The 27,974-nt window shown below is 40.1% G+C and overlaps 3 protein-coding genes across 5 annotated transcripts in view; 2 read left to right on the plus strand and 1 right to left on the minus strand.

The window, feature by feature from the left end:
• Positions 1-1,373, plus strand: part of ADCY3 (adenylate cyclase 3) — an 82,963-nt gene extending 81,590 nt beyond the window's left edge. Inside the window, exon 21 of the mRNA XM_032216396.1 lies at positions 955-1,373. Within this exon, the coding sequence (XP_032072287.1) occupies positions 955-1,137 (183 nt within the window). The 3' untranslated portion in view covers positions 1,138-1,373. The remainder of the gene's footprint in view (positions 1-954) is intronic.
• CENPO (centromere protein O) lies at positions 1,359-25,134 on the minus strand. 3 transcript variants are annotated; one of them, XM_032216397.1, is made up of 8 exons: positions 24,887-25,134; positions 24,132-24,258; positions 21,566-21,735; positions 17,529-17,658; positions 16,052-16,311; positions 12,044-12,212; positions 9,649-9,838; positions 1,359-1,561 (listed from the first exon to the last, which is right to left on the minus strand). In XM_032216397.1, the coding sequence occupies exons 2-7, from the start codon at positions 24,160-24,162 to the stop codon at positions 9,660-9,662; spliced, it is 939 nt and encodes a 312-aa protein (XP_032072288.1). In that variant the 5' UTR covers positions 24,163-24,258; positions 24,887-25,134; the 3' UTR covers positions 1,359-1,561; positions 9,649-9,659. The 3 variants fall into 3 exon arrangements, with proteins under 3 accessions (XP_032072288.1, XP_032072289.1, XP_032072290.1); XM_032216398.1 differs by having other exon boundaries at positions 24,902-24,985; XM_032216399.1 differs by having other exon boundaries at positions 24,891-24,965.
• PTRHD1 (peptidyl-tRNA hydrolase domain containing 1) lies at positions 24,972-27,891 on the plus strand. Its single transcript, XM_032216400.1, has 2 exons — positions 24,972-25,421; positions 27,408-27,891. Exons 1-2 carry the CDS (start codon positions 25,209-25,211, stop codon positions 27,576-27,578), a joined length of 384 nt encoding a protein of 127 aa, XP_032072291.1. The 5' UTR covers positions 24,972-25,208; the 3' UTR covers positions 27,579-27,891.
• Positions 27,892-27,974: the final 83 nt, after the last annotated feature.

A 27,974-nucleotide genomic window follows, 5' to 3' on the forward strand; every position in this document is an offset into this window, starting at 1 on the left:
TAAGACACAGCAGCAGACAATCAATTGGGCTCACCCAGATGTAATGAACCATTGTAATTCGCAGTCAATGCACTAGTCATTCTGATTGAAGGTGATCAGAATATATTGGCAAAGTTACTTAATTGGGGGGATAAGAGATAAGGAAGAGCTGTGGTGGCTCAGTGGTTAAGAGTGCAGTACTGCAGGCTACTTCTGCTGCCTACCGGCTACCTGCAGTTTGAATTTCACCAGGCTCAAGGTTGACTCAGTCTTCCATCCTTCCGAGGTGGGTAAAATGAGGACCCAGATTGTTGCGGGCAATATGCTGACTCTGTAAACTGCTTAGCGAGGGCTGGAAAGCACTGTAAAGCTAAGTACTATTGCTATAAATCTAAGTGCTATTGCTATTGGTTATAATGGTGAGGGAATTGACCTCCCAAACCCTTGTCTGCTATTATTAACCATCAGAAACTGCTGTTAAACAGATAAGGAACGCCCAAATTTCTCCAAAAGATAGATGGGAGTGTTACTGTCAGTTGTGCAGCATTTTAACAAAGGCCCAACTAAAAGAAAAGGTATTTAATAATTTAATGATCTTTGACCATATACTCTCCCCTCCTGAAAATCAGGAAGTGATTTCAGGTAAGTAACGAGTTTCCATAGTGATGAAACATAACTTAATAGATCCGTATATTCGTAGAGTACATTTTCCCGGTTTTATGCTGCAATAAAGAAATGGTATTTATGGATCTCTGTAGAATTTTACTTCTGCATTTATTTTCATTTTGATGAGGCTTGACACATCCTCATTCCACAATATAGCACAGCCTTTGGAGTCCACTTCTTTTGGGTCAGTTAAAAAGGTGGATAAAATATTGACACAAAACCCAAAACATTCTCAAAAGAAACATTTGGTTGATAATCCTTAGCTGCAACCGGTTTGACTATATCTGTGTATTCTCTCACCCTTTTTAGGTGGTGGAGGAAACTCACTTTATCTTGAAAGAGTATGGCTTCCGCTTTGTGCGTCGAGGGCACATTTTTGTCAAAGGCAAAGGTGACTTGCTGACATACTTTATGAAAGGACGTGAGAAGCAAGATTCCTTTATCAATGGTTCATGTGTGACTTTGCCTCATCAGGTGGTTGACAGTTCTTGAAATTCTCACACCCTACATGCAGATAGCAGAAAAAAAGCAGGTACCTCTGTAATGCCCAAAGACAAACTGCTTTCAGCACTTGCTGCTCTGGATGGGAGATTGATATAAACACCACTGATAGATTTACAGGAAATCACCCCTTTGCTTGTTCCTTTCTTCTTGAACATTTATTATTTGTAAAGGGGCTCCCTGGCCATCAGTTTGCATTTGTCTCTTGATATAGAAAGGGCAGTAGAAAGGAGGCTTGGATAGGAAGAGCTCTGCCTTTTGCACAAACACGTGGCTTCTTGCACATTCAAGCCTGGAGGTAGTAGAATTCTCACTGCAGCCTTGCTTGGCTAGATCACTTTGATTGCATTCTCTTTTTAGTTCAAATGTGCAGTGGTTTTGATTTTCCATTGATCCAAGCTCTGCATAAACTTCTCTGTAAAAATAAATGCAAGTTCAGAGTGGGTACGACAAATGGGCAGATGAACTGGGAACACGGCATAAAGTTCACACCTGGCCCACTTGGTTCAAATGGAGTTAATAATTGTCTCAAAACAGGCACATAGCAGAAAGGAAAAAAGAACATGTGGAATCTTTCCTTTCACTGTGATAAGATGCTCTATTTTGGAGAGGGAAAGGGAAAGAGATCATTCAAGTATATGGATGGTAATATAAATATATATATATATGATAATATATATGAGAACAGATATCTTTATATTTTTAATGCATCTTAATTGTGAAAGTAAGGTGCCTCTTTCAGGTGGTGCCTTGCTTCCTTTTCTGCCCTCATCTTTGCTGATGCTTTAAAAGGAAGAGATTTATACAGCCTGAACCGAGGCTGTTTTATTAAAAGCCTTCATCTGATCGTTATGTTGAAATAAAAATTATGTAATTTGTTTAGTTTCTCAAATAGATTCAGTTTGATTTTAAAATTGCTGTCTCTTGTTTTCTTTTGCGGGGGTGTGTGTGGGGTGGGGTGGTGAGTTGTGTCATTCACTCTTAAGGGGAATTGTGCATGTTTGGGTTGAATGCTAAATAACCTTAGTAGAAGAAAATGATTTCTGATTTCAGAGTGATGTCCAAGAGTGCCATTATGCTATTGGAATATTTAATTATAATAAGTCAAGAGAGGATAGCTAGTCTGTTGATGCACCATTTTTGTCTGATTTAAACATAAACCAAAGAGCACATTTTGTATTGCTAAAGACTGAGGATTTGTGTCTTAAAGATGAATCCCAAATCAGCAAATGCTGCTGGAAGGCTTATGGGAGAGGGGCTGCATGGTAAGGAGGGCTGCCCTGTTAAGAACCACAAACCCTGATTAGTAGTTAGCTTTTTACATTTACAGATTGGGACTTTTAAGAAGTTGTATTGCACAATAAATAAAACACGTCCAAATATAGAATACGGTATCTAAAGGAAATGTTATATCATTTCTCCATTTAAACTATATTTAATTTATGGAAATGTGATATCAGAGCCAAGACTGAGAACAGCTTTCCTCACTTCTGTAATGTATAATCTGTTTTGGCATCTTTGAGTGAAAGACTGATACAAATGTGCCAGAGGACCAAATTGCAGCGTTTTCAGATATCTATATAAAAAAAAGCTTTTCTGGATTTTTATTTTTAAATATACATCAATCTCAATACATGAACAGTGTGGCCTCTGGGTATACTTCATTTTGATACAAACATCAATAATAGTAATATGAAGAATGGTTTGTGGGCCGGCAGCCGGAACTATAAAGCGTACTCCCAGAGCGGCCACTGCCGGAAGACTCTGCAGCCGAACTCAGGGGTTTGGAAAGGAGAGCTGGGCCAGGGCATGGTGAGGCTGGGAGGTGCATGAGCTGGGAACAGAACAGCTGCTCGTGCAACCCCCCTCTCCAGCCGTGCAGAGCGCCATTCAATGACCTAGAGATATTCCGTCGACGTGAGCGCCTGTTCCCCGGCTCCCGCGGCTTGGCGTCTTCGGAATACCTCTAGGTCAGTGAATGGCACTGTGCCTGGCTGGAAAGGGGATTTGCCGGGTGGCTGCTCATGAGTATGGTCACCTCATGGCTGCTGTGCCTCTGTGGCTGTGCCAGACTCTTTGGGAGCCTGCTCGCAAGAGAGCAGCCACCCGGCAACCCCCCTCTCCAGCTGGGCACAACGCCAGTCACCAATTTAGCAGTATCCTGAAGACGCCAAGCAATGTGAACACCTTTGCCTCCCCAGTTCCCGCGGCCTGGCGCCTTCGGGATACCGCTAGGTTGGTGACTGGCGCTGTGCCTGACCGGAGGGGAGGGGTTGTCCAAGGGGCTTATTTTCAGGGGAGGGCTTATATTTTTGCCCACCTGAAAAATATGGCATGGCCTTATTTTCAGGACATATTTTCAGGGAAACATGGTAGTAGTAGTACTAGTAGTTACATTAGTCAAATGTATGTAATCCTATTATTGATATACATGATAGTTTTAGAGTAGTTATTCAATATTTCAATGTTCCATTTTAATGCCAATGATATTATTAAACATACATAATAATATCATCTTTCAACCTCTAATCTTTCCATCTAATTATTACTTACATTCTATTATATGAAAATTATATCTAATATCCCCCCTATTTCTTATTTCTACCTCTATTTTAGCTTCTAGTCAGGCCAACATTATTGGCTGACTAGAATACATATTGTGTTAATACACATGTTTATATTAAAACATAGGCCTTCATTATTTGGTTGTTCAGTCACACTATGCAATTCAAGTACCAGTTATCTTATTATTTAAAGATACCTAATAATATCATCTTTCAACCTCCAATCTTCCTGTCTAACTATTGCTTTATCTAAAGGTGTGTATTCTTATTTCTACCTCTATTTCAGTTTTTAATCAGGTCATCATAATATTAGAAAAAAAAGAAAATAATTCATTTCTATTCATCATCTCTGGCCCGTTTTAATACTTCAATTCTTATTCATTTTTTGGCTTGCCTTCCATACTCCTCTCTTGGATCTTTGTCTCTATCAGCATCTGTGTCTTCACCATTCAGTCTGAATATTTCTCCCATCTCTATCCTCCCTAAGCTGCCAGATCTCCAGAGTGTCCACCCAAACCCCTCTCTCCCTTTCAAAAGTATCTTCCAAATTATTCAATTCCATTTTTAAATCTCTTAAAGTACTTGTCCCTTGATTTATTTCATCAGTCATTATGATCTTTATTGTCTTCTCCTTCTCATCTTCTTGCTTTGTTTCCTGGTTTGTCTGTTCTATCTTTTCCTCCAATCTTTCTACTGTCTCCTCTCTTTCCTGGACTTTTTGATCTTCATTCATTATCAATTGTAGCATATTTTCTATTTTCCTATTTGTGCCTTGCATTAGGTTCTTTGTGGTTCTTTGTCAGAGTACCCCTAATGCCTTTAAACATCAGCGCCCTTTCTCTTGAAATCTCACTCATTTCTCCCCGAGGGAGCATCTTGTCCTATTTTAATAAGTCCCACTTTTACTCAAGTCCAAAAACAATATATTCAAGTCCAATGTTGCTCCTCAGAAAGTTCAATCACCATAGTTCTTTACATCTCAGGATTATCAATCAGTTCCATTTAAGTAATCTAGGCAGCTTCCACAATAAAAAGTCACTTTACTTAAGAGTCTTCTTATTCTCACAATATAGTCTCCAGTAGTCATAAATTAGATAGTTATAGAACAATATATAAAAAGTGTAACCACAAACCTCCAAATGAATGTTATTTATTTCTCATATCAGGAGTTCCTAGACTTTTAGAGGTATGGTATATTTTCCATTCACCAGTAGATGGCGCCCTCAGTTTAGATTTCAGTATTGTTTCAAGTCCGATAAAATGATTGATCCAAATTTAGTTCAATTTATGGAAGCAAAATCAGCTATTCAGGTAAAATCAAGTAGATTCAAGTAGTTCCAGCATTTTATAATGCCTTTCCAAAACACCGCCTGCCCAATTTAAAAATCCAATTTTCTATGTTTTAAAAAGTCTTTAGCTTTTCTCCCCTTGATTCCTTTCTTTCGGGTCTAGGATTTTTCTCTCCTTGGTTGTTTGCGGCTTTAAGAAATTGTTCTAAGAGTCTCTTTTCCTGGATTTTCCTCTTTCTTATTTTGTTTTTTTTTTCTTTTAAAGTTAGGGTCTAAATCTTGTTGCCTTGGCTGTCCCAGCTTTATGGCAGCCATGGTGGCTGCTTCTTCTCGTTGTGGATGAGAGGGAGAGCAGGAGAGTTGCTGCTCTCTGTGGCTTGCAGGGCCCCCTCTTTTCTTCAACATCCCTACAGGGTGGATTTAGCTCCTTTCGGAGCCCTCCAACAGGGAGAACTCAGCGTGGGAGCCGTGACGTCAGACGGAAGTCAGATATACAAAATCTTAATCCACACAGATAATCTTACTAAATCAGATACGTATATAATTCCACATATAATTTCTCCTTTCACGCAGGTAAGTTACATGTGCTGTCCTATGCACCTTTGCAGAGCTTGGCCAGAATTAAGTAAGGAGAGTTGTGATGGAAGCAGGACAAGCCAGAAAATGAAGGTCTTTGAATATTATTATATCTACAGTTTTAAAAATTTAAGACAATATTTTTAAAAATAGATGGGTGTTCATGCTAGAGAGCAAAAGTCATCATAAGGTGAGCAGAATTACCTAATTTATTCATACCACTAAGGGCCTTGGGTGGGACAGGATGCAAAAGAGACTGGCTATCTTGCAGTCCTTGGCCTTATTTCAAAGTCCCTAGTCCGTCTATTTCCCTATGATCATTTAAGTTAACTTTGCTTTCATATACTTGCTGTACATGTATAGGTAGTCCTGGACATACAATCACAACTGAGCCTAAAATTTCCATTGCTAACCAATGTAGTTGTTAAGTGACTTTTGCCTCATTTTACGACCTTTGGCCACCGTTGGTAAGCCAATCACTACAGTTGTTAAGGGAATGGCTTCCTCCGTTGACTTTGCTTGTCAGAAACTGGCCGGGAGGGATACAAATGATGATTCTGGGATAGTGCAAATGTCATAAATACATGCCAGTTGCTACGTACTTGAATTTTGATCACGTGATTATGGAGATGCTGCAATGGTGGTTAAGGGTGAAAACTGGCCATAAATCACTTTTTCCCATGTTATTGTAATTCCAAATGGTCACTGAATGAAGGGTTGTAGGTTGAGACTTCCTGTATGTCATTTGTTTTTGAATATACAAATATATTATAACAAACTCATTTAATAAACACAAAGACTACACAGGGAGTCCTCGACTTACCAGAGTTGAACTCAAAATTTCGGGAAACAGTTGTAAGTGAATTTTGACCCATTTAAAGACTTTTCTTGCCACAGTTGTTAAGGGAATCATTGCAGTGGTTAAGTTAGTAATATGTTTTTTATGTGAATCTGGATTTCCCCTTGGACTTAACTTGTCGGAAGGCCCCAAAAGGTGATCACATGATCCAGGGACATGGCAATCGTCATAAATATGTACCAGCTGCCAAGCATTCAAATTGTGATCACATGGCCATGGCTGTAAGTATGAAAAACAGTCATCAGTCACTTTTTTCAGTGACGTAATAACTTTGAACAGTCACTAAATGAACTGTTGTAAATCAAGGGCTACCTGGATTAAATATCCCCTAGAAAGGCCTAATTGCTTCTGGATCAGACAGCTATTAAAGAGGTGACATGCAAATTAGAGCTGTGATGGTGCAGTGATCAGAATGCAGCATTGCAGGCTAATTCTTCTGATTGACAGTTCGATCCTGACTGGCTCAAGGCTGACTCGGCCTTCCATCCTTCCAAGGTGGGTAAAATGAGGACTCAGATTGTTGGGGGCAACATGCTGACTCTGTAAATTGCTTACAGACAGCTGTATAAGTCTAAGTGCTATTGCTATTATCTAATAAAACATACAAGAAACTGCTTTCTTACCATTGAAATCTGCAGAATCAGAATTCCAACATCAAAACTAAGCAAAGCAGATAGTTATAACGTACCGTATTTATCGGCGTATAACACGCACCGGCGTATAACACGCACCCCCCATTTTAACACAAAAATTTGAGTAAAATTTTTTTTCATTAAAAATAAATGACTTGGAAGCTCGGAACTTAATGTTGGATTAAAATTTATAACATTAGAACATGAATTATAACATTAACTCCTCTTAAAAGGCAAACTTTCTTCTCTTCCTTCCTTTCTCCTTCCATCCTCTCTTCTTTCCTCACTCACTCCCTTCCTCCTTTTCTCTTCCTTCCTCCTTCCATTCTTTCAACTTCCTTTCTTTTACCTATCTATCTTTTCTGTCTTTCTGCTCTTTCCATTTCTCTCTTCCTCTTCGCTTCTGTTCCTTCCTCCTTCCATCCTTTCACCTTCCCTCCTTCCTATTTCTTCCTTCCTTCTGCCTATCTACCTTCACCTTTGTCTTTCTGCTCTTTCCCTGTCTTCCTCTTTCCTCCCTCCCTTCTTTCCTTTCTAGTTCCATCTTTTCTTCTTTCCTCTCTCCCTCCCTTTTTCTTTCTTCCTTCCTTCCTCCTTCCTCTTGCCTATCAACTTCATCCTCCTCGTCTTTCTGCTCTTTCCCTCTCTTCCCCTTTTCTTCCCACTTCCTTCCCTCTTTTCTCCCTCCCTTCTTCTTTTTCTTCCTTTCTTCTTCCATCTTCCTCCTTCTTTCCATCTTTTCTCCTTCCATCTTCTCCCCCCTCCCTTCTTTTCCTTCCCCCTCCCTCCTTCCTTCCTCTCCTTCCCACTCTCTCCTTGGGAGGGGTTGGGGTTGGGGGTGGCAGCAGAGACCAAATAAAGTCAGAAAATCTTATTAAAACTTTCCTATTTGTTGGATTGCCTTGCTGCGAACTTATAAACCAAATCAGGGAAACATTTTGCAACCGAGCCTGCTGCAAGGAGAGGCAGTCCTGCCCCAGTTTTGCAAGGAATGAGAAACGGTGCTTTAAACCGAAGCAACTGCAAGGAACCGCAGACAGGGAAAGAAAGAAAGAAAGATCCTTGTAGCACAAAACCCACCTTTGCATGGTTGTGAGAACATAAACAAACAAAAAAAAAAAGCACAGCGTCCCTCCGCCCTCTGAATAGGACTCAGCATGACTCCGAGCCGGGCAGGGAGATAAGCACCTTCATTTGCATTCTCTGAGACCGTGATGCTTTGCAAGCCCCGGGCTTTTTGGAGATTTTTCCTTTCGTGCTTAAATAAAAAGAACGAGACTTCTTTAAAACGCCACAGCTCTTTCAGCCTAACAAAAATGCAATCTCTTCCTTCGTCCTTCTCCGTCACTAACAGCTGGGGGCTCAGAAATCGGAGTGAAAAGTCAGTCCTCCATCTCTTCCCTCTTCCCGGATTCACTCCGAAGTTTTAAATCTTCCTTCTGTGCATAAACACTCCCTCCCTCTCCCCCTCCCTCTCCCTGTATCTGTTTGTCTCTCACTCTGTGTGGCTCTTTACCTCTATCTCCCCCCCTCCCTCTCTCTGTCTCTCTTGTCATTCTCTGTGTGTGTCTGTCTCTCTCTCTGTCTCTCCTCCCTCCTTGTGTGTGTGTGTATGTGTGTGGGGGATCCCTGCCACCGCGGATGGGCTCCGGACTAGTGGAGCCTCCTCTTCCTCCTTTTTAACCAGGCGATCTTTGGCTGCTACACAATCCCAAGGTTTGCAGCGCTTCAGAGAAAGAAGGCATGCGAGAAAGCCCCCCCCCCCCATCCCCGCTGCCTGAACATTTGAATGAAGGAGGCTGCAGGCTCCTTTGTCCTTGGCTATGCAATTTTCTTTCGTTCTCTGCTGCCCGAACGAGTGAATAAGGCAGAGGGAGAATGAAAGGAGATTGCGTCCCTTCTGTCTCCCAGTTGCTCAGAAAAGCAACTGTGGGAAGGTCAAAGTATCCATGGAGAGCGAGGCTTTCGCCTTCCCGGGCTTCTGCCGCCCGGCAGAAGCCCCGGGACCCAGTCAAATTCGCTGCGCAAGGTGAAACGGCCGGCAGCAGCCTCGCTCTCCTGCTGCGGCTTCTGTTTCAGTAGGGAAGAAAACTTCCTTTCATGGGCGCCGGTGAATCAGCTGGAGCAGGCAGTTTGGGACCCGGCGTCACGCAGTATCGGCGTATAACACGCAGGCAGGGTTTAAGCTTGCAATTTTAGTTTTAAAACTGCGTGTTATACGCCGATAAATACGGTAAGTACTGCCACAAGGACAAGCTTCTGGTCCCTTTCATGGGAAAAGGAAATGGGCTACATTTCCATAGGAAGGTAGTAAATACTGCAGAGACTACAACATGTAAACTAAAAATGAAAATGTGACCAATCTATCTTGTATTTACTTGAAAAAAGACTCAACTACAGGACATTATCTGCCGGGTTTTTACTGGAACGTGCTCTATCATCCTTCAGGTTGCTAATATCATTTCAGCATTCTAAAGTAGTTTATTTTTAACTGAAATAAACTAAACAACCCTTCATTGATACTATATATTTCTGGGTAAGAACCATCTCAGTTACTGTGAGATCCCTCTTCATCTTCCTACCTTAGTGGAATTTACAATGCAGCAAACTCAGAGGGAGCACCAGAATAGGAAGATGATGCGGCTGCAATAGACTGATTCAGATTGTCATCTGAGGCTGTGATAGAAATAAAGACCTCTTGAAGAGGCTTCTCATAGAACAAAGGCAAATGAGCTGCTGCCATCTCGCCCACAGACTTTGGTGCATCTTTTGCTGAAGGAAAAAAGAAGACAAAAAGTTGCAGTATGAACATTTTTGCATTCATTTCATTCCAGTTCTATTATTTCTGTGTGGTAGATGATTCCCCCCCCCCCCCCAGTTAAAGTCTTTGAACCTCCACAGCAGAAAATAAGTGATATACTGAAACAAAATAAGTACAGTAGAATCTCTGGTCACGACCATAATTTGTTCCATAACTTTGGCCGCAAACAGATTTGGTCGTGACCCGAACCTAATTTTGGAAATTTGGCGCTTACCCAAAAAAAAAAAAAAAAAATGGCGTGGAAGGGGAAATCGGCGTGGAAAGAAAAAAATGTGCATTTTTTGGTTGGAATCTGATTTGGTCGTGGTCAGAAGTGTTCGTGACCAGAGCTTCTACTGTCCCTCTAATTAGGTACCGCTAATACACCTGTAATTTTTGAATTAATTGTCCACTGTAAAGGACTGGATCACATATTGCAAAATTAGAAGGAATTCTATTTGATATCAAGAATAAAACCAAGGGATGAAATTTGTTGAAAACAAGATCATTTTTAAGAATTTGGGAAAAGAATTTATCTTGGCAGTTTTGAACTGATAGACATATAGAGACATGTATTTGTAAGTGGGAACTCTAGAAGAATATGCTTAAAAATCATTCGATAACCTGAACCAAATATTTCTGTTCAAAGATTCTAGAACGGATATTGGGGAAAATTTCATTACACGGTTGAAATCAATATATGCTTCACAAAGGGTACAAATTATAGTTAATGAGGAATGGACTAAACTCTGTGAAATACAAAAAGAAATAAGGCAAGGATGTCAACTTTTGCTGATTGGCTCAACCTCTTCCCAAGTAATTGGGCTAAGATGTGCCTCAAGCATCTCCATAAGACCTCCCAAGCTAGGGAAGATGGAAAGTTGGAGGGGGGCGAAAGAAAGGGTGTATGGAGGGTCGAAGAGGTACATTGGGTTTCTATTTTGGGGGGGTATTGTTGACAAGAAGAACGGCTGTGTTTATTGTTTAATGTTATATGGCCCCGGTTGTGCACAGTATATATGTGACTGTACGAAAATGAAAATGGAAAATAAAAAACACATTTACACACACAAAATAAATAAATAAATAAATTAAAAAAAAAAAAAAGACCTCCCAAGCCAAAGTCCAACTGAGAGCGAAACCCAGCAACTTTATCCAATCGATACCCAGAATAATTCTCACAACAGACCTGGTCGCCAAAAATGAGGAGCATTGGCTGGCTACCTGTGAATATAATATTCTTTGCTGCTTTTACTGCCACAAGTCTAAGAGCTGCTCTGAAAGCTCCATAGGATCCATAGAGCCCACACGTGTGTGATCTGGTCTGATCCAAGTCATCACTTATTCCAAGCCATGACCAAGATCTCAGCAGTTAGAACATCAGGAATAACCTCCAACCTCCCCTGAAACCCTAGTGGCTCCATCAATTGCCTGGGGTGGGCTGATTGAATAGGCCCCACCTCCTTGCAATGGGGGATAGTTACAGACCTCTCTTGGGTTGAGGAGGATCTGTCCATGGCAATGGAGTGATGTTAACATCCCCCAACCATATGAAGGTTTATAGGTTAAAAAAATATAGCAGTGTGGATCTGCTAGTGGGATCCAGTGTATGGCTCATGGCTTGCAGCAGCTCTTATCAACCAATAAACAGGCTACTGCATTTCCCATTAACCATTGCTTCTGACCTGCTTGTAACTATAAGTCTCATATTAGGTAACTTTAATGCCATTTTTACTATGAGCACACCAGCCCACATTAAAAATGAAAGTATGCTGCTTGCCCTCAAGAGAAAGTGTATATCCACCCAAACACATACATAACACACATATACACATGCTATATACACATGCTACATACACATGCTATATACACATGCTATATACATATACATATACATATACATATACATGTACATATATATATATATATATATACATATATATATATATATATATATATATATATATATATATATATATATATATATATATATATATACACCCCACACACAAACATACTCTGTATATTAATCACTGTCCATTTGAATACATAAAGGAAAGGGGTAACTTGAGAGTTCATAAGGTTGATGTGTAAGTCACTAAGAATTGAGGTGAACTCAAATGATTCTTCACTTTAATAATCTCTTCCTTTATCAAATACAACCCATTACTTCTCACCTTTACATACAACAATGACCTTGGTTGGGAGGGCATTCGTCGCATTTCCATATATGATCTTTGCTGTAAATGGAAAACTTCCATCTTCTGTGATACGATAGTTAAATTCCAACTGATTGTACAAGGAATTTCCTTTCATGCATCCTTCAAGAAAAACAGCAAAACGTTCCTGCAAGGAAGTAATAATCATATTTTGGAGGTTGTTTTCCAGGTGCTCTCCCAGATAAAGTATAGAGGGGGGCTTGTGTGTGAAGGCCTTCTGAAATGGAGATTTTTATGAAACTTTGTATTATTTTAAATCCAGACTGACTACAGATTTCCAGAAAGGTTTTAAAGAACTTGACTACAATTTGAAATACTGGTTATTGTTAAGATGTGTGCTTCTTCAGCCCTTTGTAAGAGAGGACAAGGTCAACACATCCTGGATACTCCACCACTCACTATGGAGAATAATGCTTATGTTGCTTTCCCCCTTTGATTACTAAGGTTCAATGAAAAGGGTGAGCCTTGCAGACCCTTATTCAGAAGCCCCACCTTTTTTTAGTAAGTGGATTCTTTTCTTTAAAAAACAGGTTTTGCAGCGAAAAAATATGAAAACCTTTGGGGTGAGTTATACACTTGCTGTACATATATAATTACATAGGCATAACTTATGTACATGCATTTTTAAAAAAAATTCTGATGTTGAACTTGAAACAAAGAATACATTTTGTGTATCTTAAAACCCCGTAATTCCAAGATCACTTTCTGATGTTGCCAAATCAAAACTTTTTATTTAGCCTTTTGTTTAGGTTAATCACTTGGACAACCTCTTTCTGCTGAGCACAAGAACCAACTTTATTTTACTCATCTTCTCAGACTTTGAAGAAAAAGCAGTCACACTAAAAAGGATTTTAATTTTTTTTTTCAATGCAGTGAGTTTTCTAGAAAACAGATTAAAATCTCTTATGATTTGGCATAATCAGAACGAGTTCTGTTGGGGTCCTTGGTACTTTTTTGAGCTTGGTGTTACCTGATGTAACATCTGCAAAAAAGCCCACCAAGCGTAGAGAGCACCAAGGATCTCACAGTTCTCACTGAACTACAAATATTCTCTTTTATCAGAACAAATTCTCCCAGAAATTCTCTCACTGCTGGTCATTTGAACAAAAACCTCTCCTTCTCTCTCTCTTTCTCCCCCCTCCCATGAGCCTCGACATGAGCCGAGGTGGCGCAGTGGTTAGGGTGCAGTACTGCAGGCCACTTCAGCTGACTGTTATCTGCAGTTCAGCGGTTCTAATCTCACCGGCTCAAGGTTGACTCAGCCTTCCATCCTTTCGAGGTGGGTGAAATGAGGACCCAGACTCTGGGGGCAATATGCTGACTCTGTAAAACCGCATAGAGAGGGCTGAAAGCCCTATGAAGTGGTATATAAGTCTAACTGCTATTGCTCCCTTCCTGAAATTTCCTGAATTGTTTGTCTTATGAGGGGTTTTCGATTTCGGATTTTGAGTCATTGCTAGGTTTTCATTTTTCCATTCCTTCTCAAATGCTGCTCAATCTTTCCCTTTGGTATTCTCATTTCTATAGCCACCTCAGAGGCTAAATAGTCAGAAATGCACATCTAATAGATATGTTAAGAATATAGTTTTTCAGTCAAAATATTTCTCAAAATACAAGCATTATTTTCACTGCATCTTGCTACATTACTGCATTTTTGGGCTTATTGTTCTTTATATACGATTTGCTTTCCCTTGACTATCATCTTCATTTTAATGTGCAATTTGAAATAAACACCTCAAGTGTCAGAAGAATAATGTTGTCCTCTCATCTTTTGGCCTATTTATGGCAGAGGGACATTTAAAAAAAAAGAAAGAAATACACATACATTAAATCATATGAATCTAATCTAGTGTACAATTCATCCTTTTTGTTGTTGTTGCAAGGATTGAATTATAACTACTATTTTAGTATCTAGACCAAGATGTTGCTATGCTGAAGTCCACCCAGTGGTCATTTTACATAACTGCAGCTCAAAACTTTACAAAAAGCATAGAGACTCCTGGGGCTGGAAAGGACATTGGATGTCTTCTAGTCCAATCTCTTGCTCAATACAGGAGAACTTGTACCATCCCAGACAAATGTTTTCCCAGTCTTTTCTTGAAAATCTCCAGTAATGGAACACCCACAACTCTGGGAGGCTGGACAGTATATTTTCAAAAAGGTTTGTACAAAGCTAAGGCACTACATTTTAAAAATCGGAGACTAGATTTAGCAGCAGTTGTAGGCCATTCTAGTAGCTTTTCCAACTTAAATTATTTTATTAATTTTTATATTATTTTTTCTAATTTAAACTTTATTTTAGGTTATTAATTATAGTAAGGTCCATTAAATCAATCCAACAGAAAATGACTCTACCTCTTCCCAAATAATGCTATAAATTTATGATAGTTAAATATTTTCTCACTAAAAATCTTGACTTATCAGCTTCCTATTTAAAGGGCTGAGATAAAAATGCAATTTAGGGAACTTAAACTCTCTCTCACTCTCTCTCTCTGACATTAATGATGCATATGTTAGTCTGGATTTTTCCAAAATGCTCTTAATAAAACAGTGCTTGAAGATGATCCAGAAAGTGCAGTTACATATTTGTAGTGACAATTCCATATGTCATCTCATTCCCATATTCAAAAAGATACACTGTTGTTTTTACTATTGAAGAATTAAGACAGACTCTATAGGTAAAGGTGCCCCTGTAAGTAATCTGGACCAAAGCTATGCAAATTTTTACATGTCACATAGAACTTGGAATTGACTCTCAAAAGCAACTAACAATCAGCTGCTTCAATATATGTTGTGAAAGCTCCTGAAAACATTATTAAGCCATAGTATTATGGTATTTTAGGTTATTTGCAGTTTCCAGACCAATTTCAATTACTCCCCAAAAGTATGCTGCAGAAATTCAATATTGAGATTACCAGCATTAACATCACTGAAACAGTCATTTCTTCCTGGAACAGATGCAACTTGTTTATTAGCTGAGGCCAAATTGTTTTAGGTGTTCTACTACAACCAGCTTTTTGTAACCATCAGAGGTTCTCAAGACAAAGCAGGTACATAGTGGTAATTTCAACTTTATACATGATTTACTTTAGGTCTTTAGAGCAGTGTTTCTCAACCTTGGCAACTTGAAGAGGTCCGGACTTCAACTCCCAGAATTCCCCAGCCAGCGAATGCTGGCTGGGGAATTCTGGGAGTTGAAGTCCAGACCTCTTCAAGTTGCCAAGGTTGAGAAACACTGAGTTAGACCAGTGTTTCTCAACCTTGGTGACTTTAAGTCCTGTGGACTTCAACTCCCAGAATCCCCCAGCTATGCTGGCTGGGGGATTCTGGGAGTTGAAGTCCACAGGACTTAAAGTCACCAAGGTTGAGAAACACTGCTTTAGAGAATGCTAAATAACAGGAGATTAAAATTTAACCTTGCAAAATTCACTAAGACAGTTCTCAAAATGCCAAACAGAATTCCTGTGAGGCCACTTCTGATATTGAACAGATAGATTACTACTTTTTCTAAGGCTATGAAATAAGTTATTGTTGCATATCTTTTTATGCAGACCTTTTAATAGAATATTTATGCTATTAATTTGCTAGTTTTAAACAAGAGCAAAATTATAATTGTTCAAGATTACAACTTCATAATTCATAAAAATCATGTATATGATTAGCTAAGAATCCTTATTTCAGTTATTTAAATTGGCCTCTTTTTATTTACAAAATCACTGGTTCAAATTAATCCATCTTATTTGCTTGGGTCTTCTGCCCTTGTCCAGTTTAAAATATGGTTATTACCACCTGCTCACTAAATGTAAGGCAGCCGTAACCACATGGCAGAATAACTCCAAGACTGTATTAGCTACACCCAGTCCAGCACCCTCCATGAATCCTCCTTTGAGAAAAGATAAAACAATGCTATTAGCAAAATGTTCCTTGTGTCACCCATATTCAGAAGGACACCATTTACCGCCTTACCTGTAATTGGTCTACCTGGAATTTCCTCCTAGCATAAGCATTCAGATGATCTGAGAGTACAGTCAGGAAGCACTTGATATCTTTCTGCAAATGCTCATGAGCTATTTGCTCCAGAGGTATGAAAACTGGGATTGAATGGTGTTGAATCCGGAGTGGTTGCTGTATAAGGATGTCTAAATAATAGGAATCTAGGTAAGTTCCTTCAAAGGCAGTGGTGATGCAAAAGGAGGCTCCTTTCTCTGTCAATTTTCCACTTAGGCCTAGAAAAAATGCATTTAAGACCAGAATTTCAAAGCTGGGTTGATAAAGTAATGTATGGTATCTGTCTGCTGCTAAATAAAATGTAAATCCTCACTCAAGTTCAACATAACAATATTGTATAAGTCAGAATAATTTTCAACTTCCCAATCTAGTCTACAATCCTAAGAGCCAAGGTGGCGCAGTGGTTAGAGTGCAGTTCTGCTGGCTACGTCAGCTGACTGCTAGCTGCAGTTCAGCAGTTCGAATCTCACAGGCTCAAGGTTGACTCAGCCTTCCATCCTTCCGAGGTGGGTAAAATGAGGACCCAGATTGTTGGGGTCAATATGCTCTGTAAACCACTTAGAAAGGACTATAAAAGCACTATGAAGCAGTATGCAATTTTAAGTGCTATTGCTAAGTTTCCTTGGGAGTTTCCCATTCAAGTTCTAATCCAATCTCATTGGTAAGTTTCAATGTAAAATCAAGTAGATAAATAAATAGGAGAAATTTTCTGACTATGAGACCAATCAACCAATGGAATAGCTTGTCTTCATCACTGGAAGCTTTCAGGAAGAGACTGGACTGTCATCTGTCATAAATGGTGTAGAGTCTCCTGCTTGGGTGGGGGGTTAGACTAGATGACCTACAAGGTACCTTCCAACTCTGTTAATCTGTTAAAGATATTGCCATCTGTTCCTATACATTAGTTCCTTAACAAATGATTATAAAATTCTCTCAATGCCTGCTTATTGTCTGTCCGTGCACCTTCAAGTCACTGTTAGTGACTACACAGACAGGTCCAAGCAGTTTTCTTGGCAGTATTTTTGGAAGTGATTTATAATTGTATGCAGTTAAATCCTAGTGCTGAAACAAAAGTGCTGGCCCAAGTCACCCAACTGGTTTTGTGTCTACCCCAGGCGCCAAACTAATAACCTACTGGTTTCTAGCCTAAACCATTACATTGAATTGGCTCTTAGTGCTTCATGCCTACCCCAAAATTCTAGCCCTTATTTTTGTTGACCCAGTCCAAAATATTTGATAAATGGCTCTATTTATTGAAAAGAATATTGCACAAAATTAGTCAAATATATTTTGGGCAGAGATAGGGAGAATAACCTAGGACCTTAGCCTGATGAGTTCTAAACTAAAGCAAAGAGGAGAAATGTCTATGATAAACATATTGCCAGGGCATTGACGAGTCTAAGGACAGAATCTTATCAATATGTGACAAAGGTACCTGTCAGACGAAAAAGTTCTAGCAGACCCTTGGCATTCTCTATCTTCCACCCAAAGATGGCCTCTTGGTTTGTCGTTGTCGCCTTAGAAACTTGCAAACTATTTTTCATAGCATCCTTGCGTGAAGTGGACTACAAACGAATAGGAGAGTTACAGCTCAATGATTACAACTTGTTAAATCTATATTGCCCAGAAACATCCATTACTTCTACTAAAAGGAGGTTGTTAAGGAAAATGTGTTCAGAACTACGTTCCTTCCAATATTTGACAGGCTGTGTGCAAGTAAAAAATGTTTTGTACAGCTTTTCCCAAGCCAAGTACAAATTCATACACCATAAGCCAAGTAAATTAATTGTAATTCAATGCTCAATGTTTTCCTGGTCTAAAACAGGAGAGTCGCAGTGTAATTTCCATTTTATCTGGTTAATGTAACCACTGGACAACTTAAATCTAGAAGCTGTATTTATTATCTGATTTGCCAGGATTTATCACAAGGGTACAATTTTAATTATAACTAGGAGACATCCAGCAATGGCAATAAAATAGTAGCAACAAATGTATTTATGCATTAATGGGCAATGAATTTAGAGAATATAGCACAAAGATTACACATTATGATACACTGCCTCAGTTACTAGCTACCCCAATTTACCACTAGTATGCTGCACAACCCAGACCACATTGTTTATTTATGGTTCAATGTACCATAAAAATGAGAAGCTGCTCTAACACCTGTAGTTATGAAAACCTTTGAAAGGCTGGTGCTGGCCCATCTGAAAACCATCAAGGATCCACTGTTAGACCCCTTACAATTTGCCTACTGAGCAAATAGATTGACGGATGATGCTGTTAATATGACTCTGCACTACATCCTACAATATCTTGAATCTCCAAAGACCTATGCAAGGGTTCTCTTTGTAGACTTCAGCTCAGCATTCAATACCATCACTCCAGACATTCTAACTAAACTAAACCAGCTAGCTGTACCTGACCACACATGTAAATGGATCATAAGCCTCCTAATAGATAGGAAGCAGCAGGTGAAGTTAGACAAAATCACATCAGATTAACACAGCCCCCCCCCTCAGATGTGTGTTCTCTCCACTTCTCTCTATATACCAATGACTGTATCTCAAAAAATCCCTCTGTTACAGTACTGAAGTTTGCAGATGATACAACAGTGATTGGTCTCATTTGAGACAATGACAAATCTGCATACAGACAGAAGGTTGAACAACTAGCCTTGTGGTGCAACCAGAACAATCTTGAACTAAACACACTAAAAACCGTAGAAATGGTGGTAGATTTTAGGAGAAACCTTCCTATACTACCACCTTTTACAATAGTAGACAACCCAGTATCAACAGTAGAGACCTTCAAGTTTCTAGGTTCTATCATATCTCAAGACTTAAATGGACTGGACATCTAACATCAAAAACATCATCAAAAAAGCACAACAAAGAATGTTCTTTCTGCGCCAACTCAGAAAGCTCAAACTGCGCAAGGAGCTACTGATTCTGTCCTACAGAGGAATTATTGAGTCTGTCATCTACACCTCTATAACTGTCTTGTGTGGCTCTGCAACTTCAAAGGATAATTAGAACTGCAGAAAAAAACAATTGCTACCAACCTGGCTTGCACTGAGGACCTGTATACTGCACAAATCAGAAAGAGAGCTGTGAAAATATCTACAGACCCCATACATCCTGGACATAAATTGTTTCAACTTCTACCCTCAAAATGACACTACAGAGCACTGCACACCAGAAAAAGTAGACACAAGGACAGTTTTTCCCCACATGCCATTACTCTGCTAAACAACTAATTCCCACAACACTGTCAAACTATTTACTAAGATTGTATTACTATTATTCTTCTCATCCTTCCTATTACCTATCTCTTCCCACTTATGACTATAACCTTGTTGCTTGTATCTCTATGATTTATATTGCTTTATTTGTTTCCTAGTATATTTGATTGCTTATTAAGTAACTTATGACTATCACTAAACGTTGTATCTTATGATTCTTGATTGGTGGATTCAGAGAACTAACATCACAGGGTTCATTCCAAAATGCCTCCCTCCCTTTGGAGGGTTTATTCTTTTTATACAGTTTTTACAAGCAAAGCAATGATCATATAGCAACAGGATTGTAACAGGCACATTCTCCTTGTCAATCTCTAAGAACATGAGTTATGAAAGTTTATTTATATGCCGCCCTTTTCCCTGGGGGGACTCAGGGCGGCTTACAACTCAAAGGGGGGGGGGGGGAAACAAACATTTAACACGTAACAATACATAATTAAAAGCACAACATTCATACCATTCGGGTGGGTTACAATCTTTAGCCCCAGGCCTGACGGGATAGCCAGATTTTAAGGGCTGTGCGGAAAGTCTGGAGGGTGGTGAGGGTACGAATCTCCACGGGGAGATCGTTCCATAGGGTCGGAGCTGCCACCGAGAAGGCTCTCCTCCGCGTAGTTGCCAGTCGGCATTGACCGGCAGATGGAACTCGGAGGAGGCCTAGTCTATGGGATCTAATCGGTCGCGTGGAGGTAATTGGCAGTAGGCGGTCTCTCAAGTACCCAGATCCACTACCATGAAGGGCTTTATGGGTGACAAGTAGCACCTTGAAGCGTATCCGGAGATCGACAGGTAGCCAGTGCAGCTCGCGGAGGATAGGTGTTATGTGGGTGAAGCGCGGTGCACCCACAATCGCTCGCGCGGCCGCATTCTGGACTAGCTGAAGTCGCCGAATACTCTTCAAGGGCAGCCCCATGTAGAGCACATTGCAGTATTCCAGCCTAGAGGTCACAAGGGCACGAGTGACTGTTGTGAGAGCCTCCTGGTTCAGGTAGGGGCGCAACTGGTGCACCAGGCGAACCTGGGCAAATGCCCCCCTGGTCACAGCTGACAAATGGTGTTCAAAAGTCAGCTGTGGGTCCAGGAGGACTCCCAAGTTGCGGACCCTGTCTGAGGGGTGTAATGTTTGACCCCCCAGCCTGAGAGATGGAACACTTGCCGAATTAATGGGAGGGAAACACAACAGCCACTCGGTCTTATCTGGGTTGAGCACAAGCTTGTTAGCCCTCATCCAGTCCCTAACAGCTTCAAGGCCCTGGTTCATCACGTCCACCGCTTCATTGAGTTGGCACGGGGCGGACAGATACAACTGAGTATCGTCCGCATACTGGTGGTATTTTATCCCGTGCCGCCGAATGATCTCGCCCAGCGGTTTCATGTAGATGTTAAAGAGTAGGGGGGACAAGACCGAACCCTGCGGCACCCCATATGTTAGGGGCCTAGGGGTCGATCTCTGCCCTCCAACTAACACCGACTGCGACCTGCGACATCCCACCCACAGTAGAATCTCACATCACTCAATAGTTCCTGGTAGTATCTAGTGAAACTAATTAAGTGAGCTCATAGGTTAAGAGGTAAGCAGCCACTGAAATCATGGCAGTTTGCTGTGCATGTCTTTACGTAACCTTTCCTCTATTCCTACACTTGATGAATGTATTTTTTTCTTTTTATGTACACTGAGAGCATATGCACCAAAGACAAATTCCTTGTGTGTCCAATCATACTTGGCCAATAAAGAATTCTATTGTATTGTATTAAGCAAAACACATTTACTGATAGATAAGGATACCACATTAACACAATGTAAGAATTGCAAGTCAGAAACAGAGATCACAATTCCTCAAGAAATAATGCATTTATAGAAACAATACCTACACCCACTTTTACAGAAATGGGTTAATAAAACTGAATTATCAAATATTCACCTTTATTGGAGCTAACTTATCAGACTAGAAATGTTTAGAAAATTGTTTTATATGTGCTCATTTTCCTTGGTGCTTTAGATAATTTAAAAGCTGTTTTGACTTCAGTTAAAGTTCAAGTTATGTAGTATAAGTTTATCCTTTTAGGCAAAACTTTGCTTAGTAACTCAGCTTCATGATTTACATTCTGCCAGCCCTTAAAAAAGAATCCAGCCCATGTTGTCTTCATAACAACATATATGTCACACTCACCCGTGATTGACAAACATTTAGTTTGGTTTTTAACTCATCTCTTTGGCTTCTCAGGTCCTGGATCTTCATTTTCATCTTCAATATCTTCTCCTCATGCTCCCTTATTTTCTCTTGTTTCAGTACTACATTGCGGGCAGAAGCCTCCAACTTTTCCAAATGAGATAATGTACCTGCAAAGAATATGTGCAGGCAAAAAGAACCCCACAATTTTAATATTAATAGTATACCTAATCATCTTAACAGACTGAAATAAATCAGGCCTATTCATTGAAATGAGTGGCTATAGAAACTGAATAAACAAATAAATATGTGGTCAGAAATCTATCATTTTCAATTAATTCAATAAATTATTTCTTGTTTTTTTTAAAGATTTAAGTGTGTATTATCTGTGTGCAGAGGAGCTTGCTAATTATCTGAGAACTACAAGATAATCAGCCAAACCATAAAGAATACAATGGAGACACAGCTTTGAACATTGTCAATATAGTGATCTGAAATGCAAAATCTGATCCAAGACATATTCTTACAATAACCACTTTATTCTTTACAACATTTAATATAGTGTACAATAATGAGGGATATACCTGCAAGAGGAAAACCTTCGGTCAATCAAATATCTAAATTTAGGGAAAATCTTCCATATATACATTCTTATTTGCTGATTATAAACAAGGTATTTCCCCAGGAGGATTTTTTATTGAGATTAAAGGTATCATTCCATACCTTGGCTTCAAGCTTACAATAAGCCTAAGAATGGTTCACAGAAGAAAAGTTTCCTATCCTTTCATCTTCCTGCTATTCACTCCAGAATAACATAAAAGCAAAATTGGAAGGGACCTTGGAGGTCTTCTAGTCCAACCCCCTGCTCAGGCAGAAAGTCCTATACCCAGGATGGTGAACCTGTGGAAAATGGAGCTATTTATCAGGGCACGCGAGGCGTTGCCCTGTCAGCTGCCCAGCTGAGTTCAGTCTTTTTAAAAGCCATTTTCTACCCTCCCCAGGCTCCAGAGGCTTTATAGGAGCCTGGGGAGGGAGAAAACAGCCTCCCCCCCACCAGGATGCCCTCTGGAGGCTTCAGGAGCTTCCCTGAAGCCCCCCGAGCGCAAAAAAACCAGCCCTACAGGCAAACCATAAATTCGGGAACAGACTTCCGGTTTGCTTGAAGGGCCGGTTCAAGCCCCCCGAAGCTTTCAGGGGCCTCCTGAAGGTCCCTGAAAGCTCCGGAGGACTAAAAATGGCCCTACGAGCAAACCGGAAGTGACTTGAGGGAAGCTCCTGAAGCCTCCAGAGGGCCTGGGGGAGGTTGTTTTCACCCTCCCCAGGCTCCTTAAAGCTTTTGGAGCCTGGGGAGGGCGAAAAGCATGCAAAAAATGGGGGGGGGGGTCTGTCATGCACGCATGTGTGTGGTGTTGCACATTGCATAATATCTGTGGTACGCCCACGCACGATCCCCTGCGCTTCCCCCGCTTATGGCACATGAGCCAAAAAAGGTTCGCCATCACTGTCCTATACCATTTCAGACAAATACACAAATGTTCTCTGGAAAGGTTGGGTAACAGAAAAAGCTTCTGGAGGAAGAACCATTCCAAATCAAAACTTGACTCGTAAGCTAACAACAAAACTACTTTTCTTCACTTGATACCACTACCCTATACACTATTATGCCTTCAGCTTAATTACATTATATAAGAGGAGTGCCCCTGCCCAATAAGCTTTCTAGTCACTGTAAGAGGCAAATAGGATATATATCTTTTATGAGTTTCCTTAACAATTCCTTAACAGCACGGCCAGCGCATGACACATCCAGCCTGTGGGCTGGAAGTTTGATAGCCTTGTTCTAAGCCATCCAATATTAGGAACAGAAAGTATTATTACAATCTTCAATGGTACTTCACTGGATGCTCCATAGAGAAAGAGCTTTTTCTGTAATGATGCTCACATGTGATTTTTTGCTAAAAATATTAACATGGTAGTCTTCTTTTGATCTCTCTGATGATCCACTTCTCATGAAAGTTTTATAAAACTTATTTAACTGCCTTTATGGAATTCATTCACTGTATCAAATATATTATATGTAATTATGTATATTTATATAATTTAAATATATATATTTAAATTTTCTGAAAACTTCTAAAGTAGTGCACAACTCAAAGCAATAAGCAGATGAATATTTCATAAATGAAATATTTTTTATAAACTATATTAAAATTATTGAACGTATTTGTATCTTGTCTTGATGTTGTTTGTACGTACACATGCTTTTTAATGTCAATTATCTGTTTGGGATTTAGAACAAGTTATAATTCTAGATGCTAGAAAGGCAGTACACATTAACTTAAGACCAAATTATAATTAGATAATTACCTAAATGTTCAGAATTTTTTCAGCTAACCGGAGTAAAGAATCAGCTACATTGGCTTTCTAATTGCTCAACATAAATTACGAGACTATAGCATTACCAGTAGTTTGATCTTTCATTCTGATAAGCAGCACTTTATACAAGGGGGGGGGGGTTTCCATCTCATTTCCTTTATGCATTTTAAACTAGAACAGAGTGTTAACTTACCATTTGAAAAGGAAATGGCAATTTCACCCATTTTTTAAATTTCAATTTCTTTAAAAAAGCCAAAATAATAATAATTCCACAAGATTTTCTTCTCTGGTTCTAGAAGGGGGACAACTTCTTCAGGTTCCTGCAGAATTTTAACAGAAAGTATGGCTTAATGAATGTCAATGGTGAAAGTTTGAATTCTGGAAGAGAATTAATCATTTTCAGAAAAATATATATCCATGGTTTAAACAGTGAGGTTGGTTTACATGGTTTACCACCTAGCTCAGTCGGCGCCTATTCTTTTTTTAAGGACCAATATATCCACATAAGTCAATTTCCCCCACTGCCATCCTAATGCACTGCATTATAATCCCCACCATCCTTAGCCAGAAGAATTAATGGTTGAGAATAACCGGCATTAGTTCAATTCAGATGTCAACACGCTCGCCTGTCTGGCTGTTTCTCACTATATATGTTATACTAATTTTAATTCCTAGTTCAAGCACCTCATTTGAGGGAAAGGCAGCAGACAAACAGCCTGGCGGCAACACCAGAATTGCGAAAGTAGAGCGATCTCCAAAGCCAGGGAGCCTGAAAATTATTTTCGGAAATGTTGTGGCGAATGAATGTATGCTATTCCCACCACCACTTCGCTATGGTTTCTGTGTCTCCTTTTGAAGCTGCTGAGACGACCGGACTGGCCAGCCTGGGCTCTGATCTGTCCCTCACGGGGGAGAAATTCATGAGGTAAGCCTATTTGCCTTACGAACCTACTAAAAACTCACTGCTTCAGCAATGGACCGAAGGCTCGCCTCTCAGATGGATTCAAAACTCCCGCCTAGCAACGACACACCGCACTCGGAAGTACGTCATCGGACCGAGACTTTTCCTTCTCCCCGAAATGACTCGCCAGTGAGTTTTCAATCAGTCACTCTACTACCTCAGCTGGGCGGGTTTTTTGTTTTTACATGCCGTACAACAAGATGGTCAACCCACTCCTGAGATGGTTCTCTTGTACGGAAACGGGGCGGCTCGCTTCGTTTAATCTTTTCCCAGAGTTCCTTTAGGCACCACCTCATTTCCTGCTTGAGGATGGCGGCAGCGGCGGCGGCGGGGGGCCGCTCTTTGGTGCAATATGTGGTGCTGAGGGGCGACTTGTTACGCGAGCCTTTCTCGTGGCCGTTGGGGGCCTCGGTGGCTCAGGCCTGCCACGCGGCCTTGGCCGTGGTCCACGCGTACTACGAGCATCCAGACACCGCGGCTTATCTAGCCCAGGATGGCAGCATGAGGACCGTGGTGCTGGAGGTGAGCATTAACCAATAGTATTTCTCGATCTTGGCAAGTTGAAGATGGGTGGACTTCAACTCCCAAAATTCTGGGAGTTGAAGTCCACCCATCTTCAACTTGCCAAGATCGAGAAACACGACTAACCTATCCAATAGAACGACTCCCCTTGGGTGGGCTTTGATGATTGACAGGCACAGAGAGCCGGGGTCTTTGGATGGGCTTTTCATTAGAGCGCAGGCAGGACCTTAAAAATCCAGCCCTGCAAAACTAGTGGTATGGATGCTACTGCATTACTTTGTTTTTATTTTATTTATTTATTTAATTTGTCAAACGTGTACGAGATAACAGTTATAAGTATAATCATGGAGATGAACGCAGGAAATGGGTACGAATAAATGAGGACAGTAGGACAGGGATGGTAGGCACGTTGGGAGCTTATGCACGCCCCCTATACAGACCTCTTAGGAATAGTGTGAGGTCCACGCTAGACAGTTTCAGGTTGAAGTTATGGGGGTTTAAGGATGTAACAACAGGAGTCAGGTAGAACATTCCAGGCATTGGCCACTCTGTTGCTGGTTGTATTTTTTGTAATCAAGTTTGGAGTGGTTTACCTTGAATTTGTTTGCCCATGTATTATTGCGGTTGAAGCTGAAGTAGTCATTGAGCAGGTAGGACGTTGTAGCAGACAATTTTGTGTACTATGCTGAGGTCAGGCCTTAATTGGCATAGTTCTAGGTTGTCCAAGCCCAAAATGTCAAGCCTGGTGGCATAAGGGATTCTATTGTGAGCAGAGGAGTGGAGTACTCTTCTCGTGAAATACCTCTGGACTCGCTTGATTATATTTATGTCCGATATATAGTGTAAATTCCAGACAGATGTGACTGCATTAACCTGTGAATAAGAAACCCACTATTTAAAAGGATTCACGTCCGTGATCCTGGTTTCTGCAAACTGACTTTGCGTCAAACTGATGCTAAAACCTATATTTGTTATTGCTTTTTTCTCATTTTCAACTGGTTGGGAAGGGAAGGTCCTACAAAGTGCCATGAAGATGCAGTGACACCTGCAATTTCTTCCCAATTACAGTGTATCTCTGTGCATCACAGCACAATATTAAGACAGAAGTCAATGCATTTGTATGGACTGTGTCTTCGTTGTAAGTGCATTTAGATTTGCGGTTGTTTCTGTTTTAGCAAGCCTAAATGGGTGCTGCTTCTTTGGAGAGCGATTACTGTACTTGAAAGGGTTTCTACCCAGTCAGACTGCTGATCTGTTTTTCTAAAATAGACTTTAACCATAAGGGAATAGCAGAGAGCACAAATAGAAATGCAATTCGATTATTGAATAAATACATAGATTTCTGGCCATGACGTTCTGGAATCTAACAGATCAGTTTGGAATTCAACAGAATCCCCCCCTCCTTTTCTGTATTTAAAAAAAGCCTTTGCGAATTAGGGGATTCTAATCAGTAAAGCTGCATATGGGAGATTGGACAGTTGGATCCAAGCCTTTGCATTGTAGCATTGATTACATCCAAGTGAGGGAGGAATGGACAGATAAAATCTGTGTGATGCTACCTTTAATGTATATTCTGCTTCAAAAGCTCCTCCTGAGAGATGGATATATGTGCGTACAAAACATTTGTTAACAGTTGCTAGATCATTGAGATACAGTGACATCTGCAATTAGTTCCCAATTACAGTATATATGCATCACAGCACAATATTAAGACATAGAATTCAATGCATTTGTATGAACTGGATCTTCGTTTTAAGTGCATTTAGATTTGTGGTTATTACCAACTCTGATAATTATCTTCAAAACAGCAGTTTTTTTACAATTTAGTACAAAAAGTACAATTGATGTTTTTTTGCTGTTTTCAGTTAGGCAGATAATTTGGGGGTTGCTGGTCATTGTAGTTTTAGCAAGACAGAGGTTACCAATGAGTGCTATAGCAATCTTTGATTCTATATTGCACTGAGATTTTTTTCGTTTTCTTCTTAGGCTCCAGATGAGTGTGCCTTGAGTACATTAGCAGAGAGACTGCAACAGAATGACATTGATCATAAAGTCTGGATAGAACAACCGGAAAACATAGCTACTTGCATTGCCCTCCGTCCCTACCTGAAAGAACATGTACATCAGCATCTAAAGAATTTCAAACTCCTGAAATGATCCTTTTCCTCTGTTGCCATGAACATAGTTGACCAGATAAAAGGATAATTCCCTTGGTTTTTTTCACAGCCTTCCTTTGCAATATAATAATTGTGAGATGCAAGCATTTACTTCAATCAGAGTATTTCATAAAGATGGGATTGATATCATTAGGAGGCAAGGGATTTCATGATGTAGCATAAGACAATTTTCTCAATTTAAGGGGAAACGTTTGGTGCCTTAATATTATTAAAAAGTGGATTCAGGATATTAACCTGAAGTTGCTTTATTGGTGAGATGGAAGGCATATAAATTTAATAAACAATAAATCATTGTTCCTGTGATTTGATTGGTTATTCAGATATATTTACATTAGGAAATATTTGGGGTAGCAGAATATTCTAGTTTTTTTTATCT

Source organism: Thamnophis elegans, chromosome 4 (assembly GCF_009769535.1).
Source record: "Thamnophis elegans isolate rThaEle1 chromosome 4, rThaEle1.pri, whole genome shotgun sequence".
Taxonomy (NCBI): domain Eukaryota; kingdom Metazoa; phylum Chordata; class Lepidosauria; order Squamata; family Colubridae; genus Thamnophis; species Thamnophis elegans.

Coding starts and splice junctions, on each gene's coding strand:
- CENPO (XM_032216397.1), bottom strand. CDS start 24,162: ATGGGTGAAATTGCCATTTCCTTTTCAAATG. Junction 17,659..21,565: donor TAAATGTTTGTCAATCACGG/GTGAGTGTGACA, acceptor ATTCGTTTGTAG/TCCACTTCACGCAAGGATGC. Junction 12,213..16,051: donor TCCAGGTAGACCAATTACAG/GTAAGGCGGTAA, acceptor ACTTCCTTGCAG/GAACGTTTTGCTGTTTTTCT.
- PTRHD1 (XM_032216400.1), top strand. CDS start 25,209: ATGGCGGCAGCGGCGGCGGCGGGGGGCCGCTCTTTGGTGCAATATGTG. Junction 25,422..27,407: donor TGAGGACCGTGGTGCTGGAG/GTGAGCATTAAC, acceptor TTTTCTTCTTAG/GCTCCAGATGAGTGTGCCTT.